Raw genomic sequence first — 20,775 nt, forward strand, 5'->3', positions numbered from 1 at the left:
AAATGGAACAATAGCGAGGTGGGAGGTGCGACCCTTCACCGATCAATATTTCCTGTCACGAGAGCATCAATCCGTCTTCGAGTCCTGACGAGGTTGCCTCCGATGCCAGCAAAATGACTTTTCGAAAGGGCACCGCGTATACGCATGAGCCTCTGACAGACGTGAATCGCGATGATATATATATATATACGATACGAAATATTCTTGACTTTATACTGCTAGAGTTCGTTGGTGCGCATTGCTCAAAAGTATCTTTACAAATTAGTCTCTTCTTTTCTTGTTCTTGCCGATATTAATGTTACAAATGAACGAATAGCGAAAATCAAAGAGAGAACAAGCACCGCCACCAAAAATTATTGTTGTCTGTGCCGTTTTGTGTATGTACATCGAGATTAAACCATATAGAACGAAAACAGGCTGAAAATGAATATACCAGAAATCATAAACAATCGCAACAGAGCGAAAGAAAAGAAGAAATTAAAAAACGTAATAATTGAAAAAATAAATAAGTATGTATATATATAGCGAAATATGTATTGCACACTAAATACGATCATGGTTGGTCATTTGTACAGCTCGATACATGGTGAACGAGATACATACATGGTGTATACATGTGATAAAAGATATGGAAAAAAAATATTGTGTGTAGCTTACCAATAAAACGTTAGACCGTCACCTCTGGTAGCCGAAAAGCCGGTGAGTGAGTACTGTCGTTTCTTAGGCAGGAGCGTTTTGTTAATCAATTCGTATGACTCGAGACCGCCGACGATTGAAACCGCGGTAGAAAATTCATGCAGCCGACGCGTATGTATACATCGTTGTTAAGTATCGATTGTTAAAGAAAGACGGAAGCGTGAAACGCTTTGATAGGTCGTATGTTAGTCTCCGTTGAATACGCAAGCGTGTATTCGTCGTCTCGCGTTATTCTACAGAAGATATCCGAAACGATCGTGCGACGATTTTCTGGCTTATTGATTCACAATGGCTCCTCACTGCGTCTGTGCATGCATGTGTGCACCCAACTCGAGTTAGAACGAGTACAATATTAACCAGCGCTGTTCTATGAGAATTCGCTAGCTTCGAGGCTTTCCCCCCAGTCCGACCGATATTTTCCTATACACTTCGCATTGTACACTGCAATAAGTCTTAAGAGATTTATCGAGGACTAAAAAAAAAAAATATTTACCATATCCGAAATCGATTCTTGCAGTTTTCTCTTCTTATAGCGAACAATGCAACTCCCTCTTCTATTTTGTACGCCGATAAGACGAATAATTTACAAATTCTGTTTAATTTGGAGCACTATTAAATTCGCGTCAGTACACACCAGTCACTTATTCAACAATTCTGCAATCAAACCGTTAATTCTAACGAAGTATATTACTTTAATAAACGTTTCAAACTAATAAAACCCGCAGCATCCGCGTAACAGCCTAGTAATTATACTCAACTCCGGAGGGAGCAAAGTAGCGAAACAACCGAATCCCCGAACAGCGCTGTCACGAACCTCCTCGTCTCCTACCGGACCCACTGAACAACCAGAAACTTCCACGACACCATCCTCCGCGGGAACACAAATTAGTATGAAGCAGAATTCCGGTAGTACATCGTCGGTGAGCGACGCGAGAACGTGTAAATAGATGAGACCGCTGACGGAACGCGCGTGAGGTTACGTCGAGATCATCGGTGCGAAGCCGACATTCACGAAGCTTGCATTGATTTCGAGCGTAATCCACGGCGCATGAGAGAAAAGGATGCGAGGCGGACGGACTAGCCGTCCGATAGAGAAAAAAAAAATATATATATATATATATTTACATGTGCGGTGTGTCGGTTTGCGACAGATAGGCAGCGAATGGGGGTAGGCGGAGCAAAGATCTCTGAGTTGAGTGCACAGGAACGATCTTACCTTGCTGCTGTTGGATCTGATGCTCGCGTGCTTTGCGACGGAGTTTCTCGGCCTTCGTTGGTCTCGGCATCGGGACTGCGCCCGGCAGCGTGCCCATGCTACGTGAGTTATCTGAGCGTTTTAGGCTCTTGCCGCCGGACGCAGCTAAGTGTGACATGCTGCGACTCATGCTAGAAGCGCTCAGAGGCTGGCTTTGCTGTTCCGTCAGTGTGCTAAGTTCTGTCGGACGTTTCCTAGGCTGCGCGAGCTGGTCCAGCCTGGACATGGAGTAAGTCCTACCTGGCGAGCGTGTGAAGGCCTTCGCGCTGGAGCTGCGTCCCGACGACGGCGGGCCATCGCGCGGCGACGGTATCGTCGGCATCAGATCGGTGCGCCTCCTGTTCACGCGCAGGTAAACCGAGCTAGGTGTTCCCGGTGTCCCGTCGCTCTCTTCACCTGCAACCGAGCCCCCGGTTTTCGTGATGCCGATAAGCCTCTTCCCGCGCGGCGGAGAGAACAAACAGAACACGTGTGTACACGTAGAAAGCCGCGCACGTGTAACGATCCTTCAACATCGCCACACAAACTTCTCGCGTTTTTCTAACGATTTTCACCGTGATACGTGTGTAACGCACATTAACCGTGCGACTACGCGCTAGTGTGTTACTTTACGCGTACACATGGCGTTCCCTCCTTTCGAAAGACACTCGGACAGAACTCGACGATCGTCTCCATGCTGTTCCCTGGTCGTTCGTGTGCGTGTGTGTACGTGTCGAAGCGGTCGAAACGTGCGCGCGACTGGACATCGTGCACGACGAACAGAAGCGGGGTTGTTGTTTGCGAGACTGTCGTCGAGACGCATGCCGATGGACGTTCGGGGATGCTAGGGGACAATGCTTGGGGGTCTGAGAAAGACGTTACCATGGCGGACGAAGCGGTGCATGCAAACCGGTTAAGCGAAAAATCCTTGTGCATGCGGTTGTATACTTCTTCTTTTTTTTTTTTTTTTTCTTTGTCGGTGTTTCAATTAATATCGAGGCGAAAATATCCGTTACAACGTGTCTGTGAGACTCGAGTCGGATAATCGAATAATGTTTAGGAACGAGTGTGTTCGACGCTCAGTCGTGTTCGTGCGTTGTATTGTTGAATTGAATTCGGAATGAAAATAATAAAACAGTTTGCGAATGACATGAATATGCTTGTGTTTCAGAATGATAATAGAAACGTCACAGAAACGTGTACGCTGCCGTTCATATGGATTTAGACGTGCGCGAATGCTCGTAAGTGGAATTCTTCTTTATGAATATATTTTCGTACGATAATAATGGTAAAAATTCTTCATTAAATTTTACTAGGAATATCCATATGAATGGGAGTATATATATATATATACAAGGTGTTTAACTACGTGTTGTAGATATTTTAAGGGTGGTTCTAGAATAAAATGAAAATTTCTTACTGTTTTATGGATGGTTCTAGAAGAAAATGAAAATTTCTTGCTGTTTAGTTTGTTCTATATTGTAGAATCAGCCTTTCTAATATCTACTACGCTCAATTGACACTCTGTATACTCAAAAGTTTTCGTATAATGTGTATTTCGATTGAAAATTGAGGCACCTCAGCTTCTCGTCGTCTATCTCATCTCAAGGAGAACTATTTGTACGGTGGAGCATACTCTAAAGACAACAACGCTACTGTTAGAAGGAAGAACAGTTAGTTGTACGACTTTCTAGTGGAACAACACTTATCTAAGATTAGGTTAGTAAATTTCCCATTACAATGTACATAAAAGTGTTAGTATTGTTAGCGTATAATCTCGAGTAGCTTTGGATGCAGATGATTAACTAATTACGTCAACTATGCGACTTCGACATCGATTTAACCCTTTATGTCCTCCATTGTGTTAGTTCTATCTTTTACAGCAGCATTTTCAGGACATACAAGGTTAATCCTGCTACGTTCTTCGAATCTACTCTGACTTAATTAAAATTTATTTTCTTAACGCTAATACAATTGCTGAATCTTCTTCATCCACTATCCGATCTCTCATTTGTTCTTTTATATTTGACGAAAGTATACGCGTTCTCGTTCCCACACACTATTTCAAACGCATAATCGAACTTAAAACTATAGCAGGGTTAAGAATTCTTGAAAAAAATAACAAACAAACAAAGGGGAACAAAGGAAATTTCGAAAAATAGATGTATAACGCCGCAACAAAGCATCGACGTCGCACAGCATCGCGGGACGCCCGACGAACGCATTCGAAATGGTTCCAGTGTTCCAATGTTCGCCGGTGCGTTAAACAAAAGTGACATGCTTGCGAGAGAGTAATAATCCCGCGCGTGTGCTAATGAACGAGAGAGAGAAAGAGAGAGAGAGAGAGAGAGAGAGAGAGAGAGAGAGACAGAATTAAAGAGAGAAAGACAGACAGAAAGAGAAACAGAGAGAAACAGAGACAGAAAAATACACAAGGACATGTCGACAGCTCATACTGGGACAACAGAACAAATCTCCCCGGTTGCAGACATCTCGTTTTCTTTCTTTTTGAATTTTTTTCTTTCGAGTTCTGGACTCACCACTGGCAGCCCGCTGAATCATCGGACGCCTAGTGTCGCTATCAGACTTATCATCGATGGCAAAGATGTCAGTTGTAGGAGGCAGAGAGAGGCTGGCTCTCTTATGTTTGGCGGGGGTTAAGGGAGGATCGGGGCTAGAATTCCAATTGAACACCTCGTACATGGACGAGGACATTTTCATATCTGCAAACAAACCATTGAACGCTGCAACATTAGGCACCTTTTCATTTTTATCGTTCTCTTAACAATTTTCTTTCTATCTCTTTTGATTCACTTAAATTTTTTCTTCAAATCTTTCGTCAATTACATTCTTTTTGGGACTCTCAGAGGGGGGAACGTTCGATCGACAGACAATAAATGGAGTTAAGTGGGTGAATATTAGCATGAGTTAGATCATAGTGCGGTTTCACAGGTATATGTGTATACTTCGAGATTACAATCCGCCTGACAGAGCCACCACCAGTAGGTATACAGGTAACAGCGGATGCAAAGGGATCTTAATTGCCGAAGGAAATCTATCTCCGGCCGTGGTAATATTCTCTAGTTTATTACGTTTACTCAGGCACATTTCGCGCTACGAGGTTCTCTTCTATGTACTCCGACGCTCGGAGTTCCGTATAACGTGTTCGGATTACCGGCAAGTCGGAGAGCGAAGATGAGGTGCTTCTCGTGTGTACATGAGGGTGGACTATGCTAGCAAATGAACAGAACGCGGCGACGGAAAATCATTTTCATCTGAATCCTCGACGCGCGGCTACCTCGCGACACTCCGAACGCCGTGAAATCAAATTCATGGGAAAGTACTAATAACGATGATACCAACCAAACAAAACTGTGAACCGAATGATACCGCGTTCGACGGAGGAACCGAGGGTGGCGCGCGCGGACGGCGTATCCGACGTTAACGACGCTGAATGACCGACTCATGCTTCATGGCGCGATTCCTCTTTCTACGATCGATCGTGGAAGTCGTGTGAAGTATCCATGGGTCGTGTGTTGGTGATCGATGTGTAAATATGTTACAGACAGAATCCTCGATGGAGAAAAAAAACAGTGAAAAAGATACTGCGTGTGGAAGCGCCGCGACTTTTTTCGACGTCCATGAAACCGCAGCGTTCGCGCTGGGGTTTCCGGGTTCTCGTTACCGTACTGGTGAAAATAATCGTCGGACGAGCGAACAACGATCTCTGAAATCATAACGGGAAGAGAGGGGAACAGCGCGCAAGCGGAAACAGTATAAACGTCTCGTTCGCTGTCTGCGTAGTTTTCTGGAACGGTGTGCATCCATGCGTTACGCACTGCGGCATCGATTGCGTAACTATATGTATATCGAACTAGAAGCGCTGTGTGGTGAAAAAGAACGCAGTGAGAAAAGAAGCGGCCTTCGTTCGCTGCGCTTTTCAACCGTCGGTCGGCTCGATCAAATCCGCCGCCGACGTCGAACAAGAATATCTCTCACACCAACGACACGATTCACTAACGATTCCTACACGAGCTCGTAACCCTGACTCTATTCTCGCGCGGCGAACAGCCGGCGACTGAACGACAGACGTCAAACACCCAGACGAGGAACCGGAGTTCACCGCCGATTCTATTTCCGGGATTCTCGTGAACTCTCGTACCCGATTCTATCGATAATTTATACACCCAGACGGTATAAAACGCACGCTTTCTCGGATCGATTGATAAAAATAGAACCCTCACTTTCCTCTTTCGTCGGAATGGTAACTTCATCGTGTGACGTTTCTCGCGATAACATACCGCGAACGCGTAAAACGGAATCATAATTGGAGCAACGTTAATTGGTCGCGTGAAAACAAGTTCAACAAAGCAGTTGGGCAACGGATCGAAGAGACCAACAGTGAAACGCGACATCGAAGCGACGCGATTGTACGTCGGGAGTCCGAGCACCGGCGTTTTGTTCCGGAAGTGCCGTGAAATTTTGTGAAAAGCCGCCACGGGCAGGAAATCCTTTGTCTTGTTCATTCCGAGCCGGGACACGCGTTACACCGCGGCGAGTCGTACCTTCTGTCAGCGTCGGGACCCATTGAACGCGTCGGCGGCCATTAACGAAACGTACGCGCGGTGTCAACGATCCTCGCTCGTTTTGACGTCTGTCGTAACTCGCCGAGCCGTGATTCAACAACGATTCGGCTTCGACCGCGATAAATCCGTTCCGTGCCGCGAATATATCCGTGAATACCGGCCGCGATAAACGCGTCGAATGATATTCTGTATGCGAGCACTGACCTTCGCCGAGCTTCCGGTCTAGACCGCCGGCGGAAGTGGCTCGTTTCTTGCTGCCGTCGAGCTCCCTTTCGGAGGACCTCCTCGTCAACGGCTGAGCGGCCGAAAACATCATCACGTTCGTGGTGGACGTTGCTCTACGCGTTCCCCAGAAAGTGGAGCCACCGGTGTCGGCAGGCTCCAGCATCCTCGGCGTGGAGCTTCCGAACGCGAACACGATGTGCGACCTCTCGTTCCTCTTCTTCGCCTCTATGCGCGCCTCTCGCTCCTGGTTCTTCCGGAGGATCGCCTCCCTTCTCTCCCTCTCCGCCTCGCATATCAAACGTTTTCTTTCTTCCACTTGGTTTCGTCTGGAAGAACAACACGGTAGAATGTAAATTTCGGTCGACCTATGGTTGCAAGTGAGACTTTTTTTTAGACGTTACACCTGTGCCTCGAGACGCAGTAGCGCATACGATAATCAGACTTTAATTTTGAGACGTTTGGTAATGATAGGATCACCTTATGGTGAACTGTATGTACTCGGGGTTGAGAAAATACGAAGGCACGATAGAGGCATCGTTTCTGTTCGCGTTTCTAAAGTCGTTTTTCGTTGTGGTATGCAATTTAGATAAACGCAGCTAAGTTTGATCGTTGTTTAACAGAAGACTATTAATGATAGCTACCGGAAAGGATTGTGTGTATAATCATCTTTTTCGAATATAGTCATTACAAAGACGGCCAATGCAGCTGGTTCTGTAGAGTCGTTAGTTATTAAGATAATTTCGTAGGAATTTAAGGGAATCATTCCACGTGTATACATTTCTAGAATTAAATACGAGTAAGTAAACGAGAGACATGCTGCCGGTCGGAAATATTTAATCACCGGCTTCGCTAACATCAAACTTCTTTCTTCAATGAAGCAGAGACGAAGTTTCGAGCTTTTACATGGTGAAACGTAATCAACGCAGCCTGAAGTTGAAGCGCTGAATGAGAACCCATAAAAAAGGTGGCCCGCGGAATCTTTCATTTCCCCTGCACCTCTAACTCGCGAATCCCGCGGGCGATAAAATATTTCCGCGCCGCGATGTACATCCCGGCCTTTCTCTTCTTTCAAAGAGACAGAAAGCGATTCCGTCGCGGTTGAACTCTATGCAGGTGTCGCGGTAATTTCGCGGGCTTCTCTGCGGTGGCGGCGGCGGAACAGTTTAGCCCCGCGTCATATTAACCAGGTCAACTTATAACCTCGCAGACCGCGTAATCTCGTAAAGAGCGTTTAAAACACATCAATGTTGTTCCGTGTCGCGTTAAACTCGCGTGTCATAGGTCAGAGAAAGTTACCCTCGAGCCGCGTTATCGTCCGCGTTGCGGCGTGATCCTCTCGTCTCGCCTTGACTAACACAAAAAGAGAGCCTCGCCGAATGCTTTTACCGCACGACGAGCCAATTAGACCGCCACAAATTATCGGCCTCGAAATCTACTTGAACCGCTATAATCAGCACGCATGGACAACCTATAAAATCCGCTAACGATTCGCGAATGAGCGTAGCGACACCTTTGACACCGTAATGATAATCTTTCGTTAGAAAGCGTGATGCCGAAGTCAAATAAAGAAATAAGAGGATCCCGTTGCTGTCAGACGGTCAAAGACAGCTATAAATCTCGGTTCGACTCGGCGGAGCGAGCACGCGAGTAGGGGAATACCGTAATTCGCTAAATATGCACTTCCTGCGTGTCAAGGGGTCTCGAGGTAAGGTCGTCCCACGATTTCCACTCTGGAAATAAAGAGAACAAGGCGCGGGGGTGGGGGTAGAAAAAAGAAGTGAAGAAATACGAACACAAACCTGTCGTTGTCACGCGATCTGAGTTCGTCGATGCGCCTCCGGCGTTCCTCCTCCCGCTGCTCTCGGAAACGCTGCGCGGCGAGGGCCTGCTGTCTCAGCTCTTCCAACTTCCGCTGTCGCTCTTCGTTCTGTCTCTCGCGGACGAGCTTCGCCCTGTCCACGTCTTTCGCGCTTCCCGACGAGTCCCGTCCTGGGAACAACCGTGGAAATCGATTAGCGCCTACTGCCCGCGCAGTGCCCTCCATTCTTCGTTGTTTTATTCCTTCCCCTTTAAACACTGCGGACCCGTTAATTGCTGCCCCGGATGGTTCACCTGTTCCCGCGTCGCGTGCGAGCGCGTCTATCGATTCCGTTCTAAATCGTTAATCGCGAATCGGCTCGTAATCGCCGCCCTCGTGAAAATTCGTTACGCGAAATCGATCGTCGCGCCTCTAATTTTTCCATGCCGATCGCTCGAACGGGATCTTAATTGATATACCGAATATATTTAACCGTGAACCGTCAGTTTACGCGATTAATGGACCTCGAGCTGGTAATTCGTTCGTGGCAAATAAACGATCTCGTAGGTAATCTCTCGTCGAAGCGTTTAACAGCGGAGAACGCGCATAGATTCTTCAATGAACTCGTCGGACGTAATTATAGAGGACGTACTCGGATGCTACGATAAATCGAAAGCGGTTCGAGGGAATATTGGTTTATACGCGGGTTGATTTGTGGTCCGACAAGTGCCTCGGATTGCTCGTTACGTCCGTCCGATCCGGAGTTCAAGAAAGAATACGCTGAATCGTGCCGGGCCGGTGAACCATCGGCGCGGGAACCTCTCTGTACCGCGATACGGCGATAAACGAACTCATCGGACCTAATACAGCTTTCGTGTTTGTTATTTATCGGACACGCTCCTGTACCCTGTATTTCTCGAGGGGGGAACGAGGAGGGGAATGTTAGTTTCTCGGCAATTGCCCTTGTCAAGGTGATACCTTCGCTCTCGCTATGCGGCTCGCCGTCGAGGGAGTCCTCGTCGTAGAGACTTCGTCGTCGCTTCACATCTGTCGAGAAGAAAGCGAGAATATGTGCGTACGCACGTGAGATTTCAGGTATTACGGGCGTAATCGGCACACTGCAAGCATGCGGCCACGGACACACCGGAGCTTCGCCGCGTTTCTTCGAAGCCGATGCGAGGTCTCGTTCGAACGAGCATGCGTCATGCAACTCAAACGTTTTGTAATCATTCCGCGGGACAAATCGTGGAGGAATCGCGTCGCGCGATTTAATTTGAAAGCATAAAACGGTAAAAAACGAGAAGGAACCGCGCGGTCTCGCAGCGAGATCGGAAGATATTGCCACGTGCCGGAAGAAGTATTAAAAACCGACGTGAGGAGAGGCGTCTCTATCGCGTCGATTCGATTACACCATAGAATGTGATCAATTCTTCAGCGTCGACGCAGATTTTCTCTTCCGCCGTGCGCGGCTGCAAGAAGCGCCGAGGCGCCGGAAAAGAAATTTACCCGGCCGTTTTTCATCCGAGAGAAAGATAGCCGGCCGTTCCAAGCAGTATCTCGGTGTTTCTTTCCACGGGCGCGGTAATGCGATTATGAAAAATAGGACGAACGGAGAGACGAGCATATTAATAGAGAAAAATGGCACGCAACGTTGGGAACGCGAGGCGGCTGCTTGACGGTACGACCGAAAGTTTCCTTGCCACGATTCCTCCACGAATTTTCCACGTTTCCGATCCATCGGTTCACTCGGATGTTTAGTTTTCAGCGGTTAGAAGGGGGGCAGACTCTCGCATCAGACTTTGTTAGCGCTGTTTAATTGACAAAGCTTGAAGGAACACGAGACAAATTCGTGTACAGCTGCGTGCAAACGTTAGAGCACACACCGAACAGAAACGCGAAGCGTATAAACACACGCGAACACTCACACGTATAGACACACACACGCGCTCGCGCGCGCGCGAACGCGCGAGCAAACAAGAACACGCACGTTGCGACGCAGGGGTGGCGTCCAATCGGATGCGGTAGTTTCCAATTTCGACGGGGGATTACTATTAATACGCATTCGCTACGCGTGGCATTAAATTCCGTGCAAATATCGCGACCATTTCGTCGCGGAACACACTGCCCGTTGTTTGTCGGGCTGATTATTACCTGACGAGTCGGGAGCGGCCTCGTCACCTCCGATTTGGGCGAACCAGTGCATCGTTTGCTCTGCGGAAGATAAATTTTGAAATTCGTTCCTGCAGGACTCTTTTGTTCCAACGGACGCGACCGGCGGTAAGCTCCGAACAGGGTTTTGGCAGCGTTTCGGGATCGATTATGCAAAGTGACGTCGTTAACGCGCGATCAAAAACTGCGCGCCGTTATCCGGGTTGTATCGATTTAGGATCGTCGCTGCGATACTTTATCGGCCGTATAGTTATCCGTCGCGTAGCAGAATGCCGGTCGAAGTTTTCATGAAAACTGACGGGGTGTTTATGACTTGGGAACTTCGAGAATTCTTTAAATACGTCGCCGCGCTTTCCTGATCAGTGTTTTCTTAATATTTGGGTTGATCATGCAGTGGTTCAGTTTTTTAACCCTTTATGTTCTGTGTTACTTGAAAATATTTTTCATTCGAATCTCTACAAAACTTGAGGATACTTTATTCACGATAGCATTGAAACAAATACGATGATTTAAATTGCTGTTAGAACATAAAGGATTAAACAGGGAGCATCTAATTATCCGACAAGAAACTATTACAGATACCACAAGATTCATGATCAAACTACACAATTTCCAGTCACCTATCAATATTCTACGCACAGCAAAGATTACTCTCGCACGCTCATTTTTCCTCTAGAACACCAAGACTACTACATCTAACACGTCCACCCACAGATTTGCTTCTCCAGCGACATTTCAAGCGTACGATCATAAGCGGTATGAATAGCACGCAGTCCCGGGAGAATCCTAATCTCTTTTCTTCAAAGCGGCGCTTCAGAGAATCGGAAAGAATAACTGCGGCAAGCAGCCCGGAAAAATGGAGCGGAATTTAAGGGGCGGCTATATATTCTTCCGAAAATATTCTCGGGGGTCGGCATAGGGAAAGAATAACGGCGAAAATAAGCCGGGCGATTTTCCGTAGTTGAAAAGCGGCGGGCCACGCGGCGCGTGTGGGCGGCGAAAACCAACACGATTAAAAGATTTCGCGATTTCATTAACCCCTTTCCATATAATCACGAGTGTACTTCGCGATAAATATTTCTAACTTAACTCGACGAAAAAAACAGCCTATTCATTCTATCGCCGCTTGACCTACAAAGTGAAAATGCACTTGCAATGAACGGAGCAATTTCTTCGCGAATTATTCACCCTTCGCACTCGAAAATCTTTATTCGTATTCATCATTTTCTAACGAAATATAAATGATATCTTTTACGACTAATACAGATAATACAAATATATACATAAATAATGATACATAAATACAAATAATACACGAATCATCAGCAAAGTCGATTATTCTATTTCAACGTTTGATGCATAATTACATCACACAAATCTTGACATCGAATGTCAGACTTTATAATTTTCCCATGTCGAACCAAACGGTAACTCCGAGTCTCCGGTCGAGTGCAAAGGGCTGAAGTCATTCCAAAAAGCACAGTCCCGAAGAAAATTGTATGGCAAGGGGTTAACGATACACTGACGCGACTCGCAAACGACCGAGCTGCGTTAATTGCGAGCCGCCCGTGGCTCGGTTATTTTCGACGTCCTACAGGCCACGGGAAAGAGGGTGGGCCCTAGCCGCTCTCGTTCACGACGAGGAGGGGCGTGCTTTTCCCGGCGACGTCGCTTCCGGTACCTGATTGCGAATGTCGACGCGCGCTGCGGGGAAAAACGCGCGCGACTGGCGTGCCGTCGCGGATAATTGATAATTGGAGAACGAATGGCCACGAATGGGCGTCGAACGCGGAACGTCTGCGTCTATAATTATGAAGGAGGATTGGAACGCATGCACGCGAAGTGGATGGTTTTGCCGAGAGTGCGATCGCGACCTGATAACGATCCGGATAAACGCGAATGGGACTCGAAGACGACGCGTTAGGCTTAGTACACAGTGGTGGTCAAGTTTCGATGTCCTCTGAATACAATTAAATGTTAGATCATTCTGTAATTAACCCCTTGCGGACGAAGATTCTTTGAAATGTACAAAACCTTCGGCAGATGAAGTTAAATTACATATCGATTGCTTAATTAATAGGAAAACAGGAAACTACGTGCCAATGTTTTACTGTTTCACTAATTAAATTATTTGTTAAGGGTTAATACCGTTTTCTTATACTAATTCTGGTGACAAAAACTATTACTTGCAATATCCTGTAATCATCCACTTACTGATCATCGTTACGTAACCTTCCCTCTTGTTCGATCTTTTAATGCTTATTTCGAAGGGATATTAGAGAATACGTTACGAAGTAAGATAAACGGCATTACTTATCAGATGATCTGATATTATTCAGACATTCGACCATAGTATCAATTCTTGTCTGATCTCGCATCAATCTCGCTCTATCTTCGTTAATCGAAAACAATACACAAGGGACAAATGTTGAGCAGACAGAGAGTCAACTGATACTGTGTACAGCGCCTTACGGTGCTCGGTCAATTATTCCATCGGAAGCTGATTCTAGTCTCGTCCCGTACCCTCGTTAACGCCAATTACAACCGGCCGTACTTTCCACTGATTGCTGGTAACGAGTTTGATATATTACCCGGCAGCCATTCGCGTGTATTTATTCGGTCGTTCGTTTGTCCGCCGGTGACGCGTTTAATAATCACCGGGATTGGACGTCTGATAAGTAACGTTAATCTTTCCGCTGCAACGCGCGCGATCCCGAGAGAAACAGCATCGCCGCGAACCGGGCGCGCACGGGCTGCCCGCTGACACGTGGTAATGTTCCTATCGTTTACGACACTCGTTCGCAGCTTTATTACGCGGAAGTAAAGAGCCGCGCGGCTATCGGGAACGTTTGATCGTTTGTTTAGTGCGCGATAAGTTTGGCGCTTTTAGTGAATAAAGTGGGCACGGGCACGAGCGATCGAGTTTTTGCGTGGGGTGTTTCGCTCGGATCGGTGCTCCACGGTGTTCTTTTAAGGGTGGACCGGTGGAAGCTACTATACCGTTCATTATTAATGCCGAGGAAAGGAGGAATTCTGTGTTCGTTAGTCACGTTCACTGCGAAAGAGAAATATTGATGCCGGAAGAATTGTTTGAGAATAATAAATGTAACCTATAATGGGAGCACTCTGAAAAGGACACAATTTTTATGGGTGTACACGTTCCCCGATCGAAGCGAGATGACAGGACACAATCAACGCGACGAAGACGCGCGTATCAATTAGGCGACGCGGTTCCACGTGAAATTGAAATTTCTATTCGATTACTAATTACTGTCCGCTTTCACGTTCCCGTTAATGGAGATTCGTGCGACTTACTTTCGCGACTGGGGCTCCTTTAAAAAAAAAGAGGAAGACGAACAGCGGAAAAAAAGCAGGAAAGAAGAGCGGAAACGAAAAAGAAAATGAAAAGATAGGATGGAAAACGAGGTGGTTCCGCGCGTGTCAGCTGTTCGGTCGTTTCCATCGGACGTCAGGTAAAGGAAGGTTGCCGGCTGCTACCTGCCGATGTTGTTTCCGGCTGCTGATTGCAAATGTCAGAAGAGTGGGAAAAAGTGTGAGAGCAAAAGGGGAGAGACCCGTTGGACCGCCTCGTGGCAACCGTTGATGGTAATTGGACGTTTCATTAGCAATGCGGATGTGGAATCGGACGAGAAAGGGAGGAGACGCTAAGCAAGAGCAGAGGGACAGGCGATGACAGAGGGAACAGAGGGACAGAGAGTGAAAGCAGACATGGAGGAGGAAGAGGAAGACAGAGGGGCGGCAGCGATCGCGCTCGCGAGACGTGAAAACAGGGTGAAAGCGTTTCGACGTTACGGATATAAAGTTCTGTCGGACGCATTGGAAAGAGGGTTGTCAACGAAACGAACGAGCCGAATGGCGGAGCCGCATCGGCAAATTCGAAAGAGCGGCACGATGGGGAAAAAAAGAAATTATTGAAAGCGCGACGTTGGCGTGCCGGGCGCGAACGTAATTAATACAGACGCTCCAGTTTCGCGGGCAAAATGGAAACCCCGATTGCGCGTTACGCGAATCAATACCCTTTCCAACCTAATTTAAATCCTCGGTGAACCAAAAAAAAATAGAAGAGAGAGAAAAAAACGAGAGGCGGAGAGAACGAGAAAAAAACGAGGGGAAAAAAATGAAATTCGAAGGACGCCGGGGACTGGTTCGCGAGTAAATGAGAGCGCGCCCGCTTCAAGATGATTACACGGGAGCGAGAGGGGCGAGGAGGGAAAAGCAGGGGGGAAAAGGAACGAGAGGCACGGGGAAAAAAAGGGGGAATTTTCAGCGGAGAAATCTTTGGACGATGATTTAAATTACAGCGGTCTCGTGCTACAATGGGCCCCGCTTCCCGCGAAAACGCTCGAAAAACGGCGAGAGGCCCTCGGCGGTGGATATACACACGTCTGGCTCTGTTAATCTTCCGTCGCCTGGAAGTGAGTCGGAAAACAATGGAAATCCAGCCTTTTCATCTGGTCTCTTCGTAGGCCGCGTCGGAATTGAAATTTTACCGTGAAGAAACCCAATTGTCGGCCGAGAGCCCTGGATCGCGATAGTTCCAGCCGTTTCAGTGCTGCTGCTACCCCACCCTCCAGGCCTTATCTGCCGGCGAACGTTTCGGCGCAGATTTAGGGCTTCATCGGGAGCTTCCGGCGTTCAATGGTTACGAGCGGCAATCTCCAATTGCAAACTTATTACTCGATCGGAGTGGCCCTGCCTCTTTATCGAGCCGGTCCCGGTTTCCCGGTAACTCCATTCGAAAGTTTGCTTTAATCAGCGGACCTCTGGGCGCTGGTCTTCGAAGAATTATCAAATTGAAACGGCTCATCGCGTGCCTTACGATCGAGAACCCGGCTCGATTCGGCGAACAAAGATTCCCATTCTCTGACGAGATCACGGGAGATCCGTGGACGGTCGGCTAAGAAAGAATGGGCGCGATATTCAACCGAGCATCAAAAAGACACTTCCCGGACACTGGGAAAGAAACGACAAAGACCGGGTTGCCAGGCTGCGGAGCCGTGCGCGAGCCCATTGTTGTTGCCAATAGAGACGCGGCTGGCTGGTTCGTTGCGTTGCACGGCATTCCGTGAAACAACGCGGCGAGAGGCGAGAGAACGCGCCTTGGATCTTCGGGATGCGCCGCGAATCCATGCGTGCACACAAAAGCCCTTTTCCAATCTTTGCCGCAATACCGGGCCGCGCGAGAATACTTTTCGTCCTAAATTGTTTCTTGCAACAACGGACTCCCGAGATTCCCGGGGGAAGAAATGGGAACGACGCGTCGGCGGGAGAAATGGGTCTCGAACGGCGCGGGGAGGGAAGCGTATCCTTCCGGCAATAGGTCAGCGCGGAATTTTTTCAAGGAAATTCGAGATCACCGGCCGGTCTCGTCCCGATAGCGGCGGCCATAAATTTCACGGGGATCCGCCGTCGAAGCGGAACGCGGCGGAGCGTTTCCGCGCGACAAGGTCGCGGATTGCCGTGTCCCGCGGGTCGCGCGTTGAAAAATCTGTCGGTAGATAGAGGCTGGGGACGTTGTTAATCTTCCAGCGTTAGGAAGTGGGTCGGAAAACAATAGGAATCTGTTCTTGCCATCTACCTCGGCCGTGCCGTTCTTACTATTTCACTGTCCTCGCGGCGCTTCTCGAGTCGACTGCTCTCCACTTCAGCCAACCGTCCCTATCCTTGCTCCTCGAGCACCTCGTCTGGCTCATTGGCGCGATACTACTGCTTCTCGAATAATGCATAATGTCGAGTGGACGCCGGGTACCGGGCGAGAGCGGATCGATGATTTATTGCCGGGACTCGATCCGCTATCGTGACGCGTAATTATTCCTTGAAACGTCTCGGGCACCGATCTTACCCCGTTTCAACGCGTCTCGCGGTGGGAACGCGAAATGGGCCATTCGACGCGAGGAAAAAACGCTCGATGAACGTCGAACGGAATTGTTTGAATGTTCGATCATACGGAGCATTTGGTTCGTTTAGTTTTAGCGTGAACATTGAAATTACCGAGGAATTAGAGTAATCTCTAATTTTTAGTTAATACTGGAACTTAGAAATTTATTTTACAATCTCTAGCATCAACCGTGTTCGTTTTAATATCAGCAAAATAAATATTCTGAAATAGGTCAGTTCGAACAGTATATTAAATTTCCACTATCACGGTTCTCATTCAAATAATTCAACATGTTTAGCGCTTGGTCACGAGTTTCTCATTACCTTCATTTATCTGTTATTCGAAAACAATAAAATCGTCGGTGACGGTGACAAATTGCCAGAAATAACACGCGGTTGTTTAAGCGTTAACACGAAAAAGAATCCGAGTGGACACGAAATTCCAGGCGTCGTTCAGCGAGTGGCCTTGAACTATCACGAAGTAGCTTCTCTATTCCCAGCGTAGCGCGACACCGGCACGTTGAATTCGGTTTCACCGGTTCGCTACACGGCGAGCCGCACGATTCGAACGCAACGCGTCGAGTGGCTCGTATTGCATTTTAATGGAGGCGCGTCAGAGTCTGCGGGTGACGATCGAAATTGTCCCGGTTTCTCATCTCAGCGTCACCGGAGTGTTCTACTAATATTTAACGAGCGAAACCCGGCGGAGGGTGGGTCGCGTGTGCAACGATCCCGCGCAACGTTGTTTCCGTTTCTGGCCTGATAATTGCGCTCGCGCGTTACGCGCCCGCTGATATTAACGAAACACACCTCCGATTACGTTATCGTCCCCTCTAATTTTTCCGTCGGTAATTTAACTCGGCCTTATCTCTGGAAGCGCTGTGCCTCGACCGCGCCAGGAATTACGAGTTCGTAATGAAGTCGGTCCCTTGATTCGACCCACGGAAAGATAATCACAAGGCGCTGCGGTGATTTCAGTCTACAGGTGTTCATATATATTTCCATTTTTATAAGATTACACCGGAAATTGTGAACGTTTACGTCGAAGGGAAAATTTCACCGCTCCTTGGAGAAAAGAAGAGAAGATTGCCTGGATAATTTAACGGTTTGAACAAGTGTCTCGTTGGAGCTGTGTAATGATCTTAAAAAGCACGCCGGTCGGAATCGTTGTATTATTTGGTGGAGTAAATGGTGCGGAAGGTAAAACTATTTCCCGAGCAAGGAAAACTGTCGCTTTGTGTTCCCATCCGACAGACAACAACAATGGAATCCAATATATCCGATTGAAACCATTCTCATCTTCACCTATCGGAGGATCAGCCTCCAAACGCGTGTGTTCAAACACGGGATCCAGATTTCTCGAGGCTCTCCCGGTGAAACGGATATTTTAGGGCTCAGCGATCATCGATCTTTTGTTACCCTTCCAGACAAATGCACCCGTTATTATCAATATCACGAACGTTTCCCACGGTTGATTACACCAACCCGCTTTCGGAACGCGCGGGGTTCGGGCCAAGCGAAGCGCGAGAGATGGAATTAAAACGTTATTAAATCCAGGCCCCGTTTTGCGACACATGTAGAAATTGTATTCGTTAGCTGGCACGAGCTAGATGCTCGCTCGACGGGTACACGAGACCAATTTGCATCGATTTCATCTCGATTCGGCTGCAGTTCGCGTGGTTTTGTCGATAGATGTGCAATTTTTGTACCTTCGATTAGCTCCAAAATACCGCGTTCGCGCGTCGTTTGTTGTACGCACGAGGCTGAACCGTGTTTTCAACTCTACGACTAAAACTGTGATTCCAGAATGTTAAAATTAAGATCAAACAAGAAAATCTTTTGCAACAACGCGTGTAGAGCTACAATGGCGCTTGAAGAATTGTTTCGACGCCTTTACGGCGGCAGAGAAACTGTCGCAGTTGTAATTGTGTCACGCCTTTCGAACGAATCAAATAAATTTTCGACTGCATTTCTCTTACTGTTCCACCCGCTAACAAAGACGAATAACTCTAGCAAGGGAATATCGTAACTGAACGAGCGAGTGTGTCGTGCTTAGCCTTGAATGAAAACACAACTGCTGCCCGGCTTTTTCATCGGTGCACGCGTTCCAGGAGCAGACGTTTTGTCGCAACCGCAGTTCAACCGAATCTCTCGAAAAAAACCTTGTTTTTTAACCGAGAAATAACGACGGGAGACCTTTGCGCCGGTTTCCTTTGCATTCGGGGACGAGTGGCTGGCTTTGTTCGTGAATTTACAGTCACTGATCAACGAGAAAGGATTCCCCTAGTTGCGGTTTACGGGACGGAAAGACGAAAAAAAATAAAAAAATGATTTTGCGGACGACCGTCGCGGCAAAAAGGGAAACGGAAACGATACTCTCGCGATGGCATGCCATACTGGAGGCTAAATCATTCGTTCAGCGACTAACGCGTCCACGGGCATGCACGGTGTTCGCGATTCGTACGGTAGCCTGTAATACGTGTAATCGGGGCGACGGATGAAAGCATTGCAACGTTTACGTGTGCCTGAAAGGAATGTTTAACCCTCTGACTGCGGATCGCGGAATCATTCTGACCGACGCGAAATGGAAACAGATTTTGCAGATAGAAGAATAAACAAATGAATATCAAGTGAACGAATGATTATGAATAATCGATAAAGAGACACAATGAATCAATGAAGGATCGATCAAGAACTCTTTATTATTCAATAGAGAAAGATGAAATAATGAAGTTCGAATTGAATTGAAATGAAACTTGGATCCCGGTGTCCGAGGGTTAAATATGCTTGTGCTTTAGATACTTCTACATCTGTACGTCTATCGTTCTATATACTTACCCTTCGTGAGAGAGTGGCGATTGTGTGCAGAACTGGACCTTTGGTTAGTTTCCTCAGAAGCGGCTCCAGCTGCAAAAGACAAACGTAATCGTGTTGGAAAACTATGAGTGAACTTCTTTACGGTATCGTTACGTCTACAGTTTCCAGAGAATATTTACGACCGGCCGTAATAGCGAAATTATAACATCCTAAACGAAAGTGGACGTGGGAAGCGGCAACTGAAATTCGTCGTAACTTAAGCAGTAATTTAACAACCACGTGTACATTTACTCTCCTACATCTTCGAAAAGGTCAGGAGGATTCTATCCCACACGGCAATAACTATTGTTGATTCTGTATCCGCGGTTGCAAGGCAAAACAATACGAATGTCTTCGTTGTCGAAATACGGCGGTACAAAGTTTGAAACGCGAGTGTGGGTCAATAAGCGAGTTACCAGTGTTCCCTTGTCTAGCTTCAGCGCCGTAAAAGACAGTCGGCTGCCGCGGGATGGCATAAATCGCGTGTGTTGCATCAGCCACTGGTATTTAACACGATGTTATTCACGTCGTTTTACCTTGAGATAGTGCAACTATCCACGTAACAATCGGGAAACTGTTATGGATCCTGTTTCCACTAGCTCGCTTTGCAATCTCCGAACAATGAGAATTAGATAAACGAACGGATCCTAATGAGTCTCCGTGCGAAACTTACTTCATCGGCGTGCTTATTCGAATAACATCTGGAAATTTTAGCGGGCGAGGGAATCTGGACCACGAATCAGAAGCGAGCATGTGTCAAGCACGGGAGCGCACTTCGCGAAGCATTTATCACAGAATCGGGTGAACATTCTCCATGGAAACCGGAGCACGGCGTTTCAAATTCTCCGCAGATACTCGCGCGTCCTTTTCACCGCGTCAGGTCGCGTGTCTCTAAATACTTTGGAGTGCGACGTGCTTGCGTCGGCCGGCCGCGTCTAACTATTCATCAAAGTTGCCCGTGAGAGAGCGCCGAGAATGGATCCCTTTATGCCGGCATCCATTGACTCGGCAGAAGGCTAACCATCGCGATACGGCTGCGACTGCCGGCCACGTCGCTAACAAGCTTATTAACAGCGTCTTCATTAGCCCCCGCCTACAGCTAATAAACACCTTGCGACGCCGAGAAATACATCTTGCCGCCGAACAGATCGCCGGATTCGCCCCAATTAGCTATCGCCCGGTGAATAATTGACTGCGTAAATAGCCCAACAGCTCTCGACTCGAGCACGGCGCCGCTTTGTCCCGCTGATGCAGCCGATCCGGGAAATTCGGATGCAAGATAGAAGCTTGAAACTCCAGGCAGCGCGAAACTT

General features: G+C 47.5%; 1 protein-coding gene across 32 annotated transcripts in view; it reads right to left on the reverse strand.

Moving 5' to 3' along the window:
* Window positions 1-20,775, reverse strand: part of LOC116427961 (uncharacterized) — a 293,655-nt gene that overhangs the window by 10,400 nt on the left and 262,480 nt on the right. For 10 of the 32 annotated variants that reach the window (XM_031978932.2, XM_076368712.1, XM_031978933.2 and 7 more), the window contains 7 exons: window positions 19,445-19,513; window positions 10,691-10,750; window positions 9,518-9,586; window positions 8,535-8,730; window positions 6,721-7,067; window positions 4,471-4,653; window positions 1,913-2,347 (listed from right to left, as the gene is read on the reverse strand). In XM_031978932.2, coding sequence (XP_031834792.1) covers window positions 1,913-2,347; window positions 4,471-4,653; window positions 6,721-7,067; window positions 8,535-8,730; window positions 9,518-9,586; window positions 10,691-10,750; window positions 19,445-19,513 — 1,359 coding nt within the window. The remainder of the gene's footprint in view (window positions 1-1,912; window positions 2,348-4,470; window positions 4,654-6,720; window positions 7,068-8,534; window positions 8,731-9,517; window positions 9,587-10,690; window positions 10,751-19,444; window positions 19,514-20,775) is intronic. The other 22 variants (XM_031978935.2, XM_031978937.2, XM_031978938.2 and 19 more) reach the window with 7 other exon arrangements.

The sequence above is a fragment of the Nomia melanderi genome, chromosome 6 (genome assembly GCF_051020985.1).
Source record: "Nomia melanderi isolate GNS246 chromosome 6, iyNomMela1, whole genome shotgun sequence".
NCBI lineage: Eukaryota > Metazoa > Arthropoda > Insecta > Hymenoptera > Halictidae > Nomia > Nomia melanderi.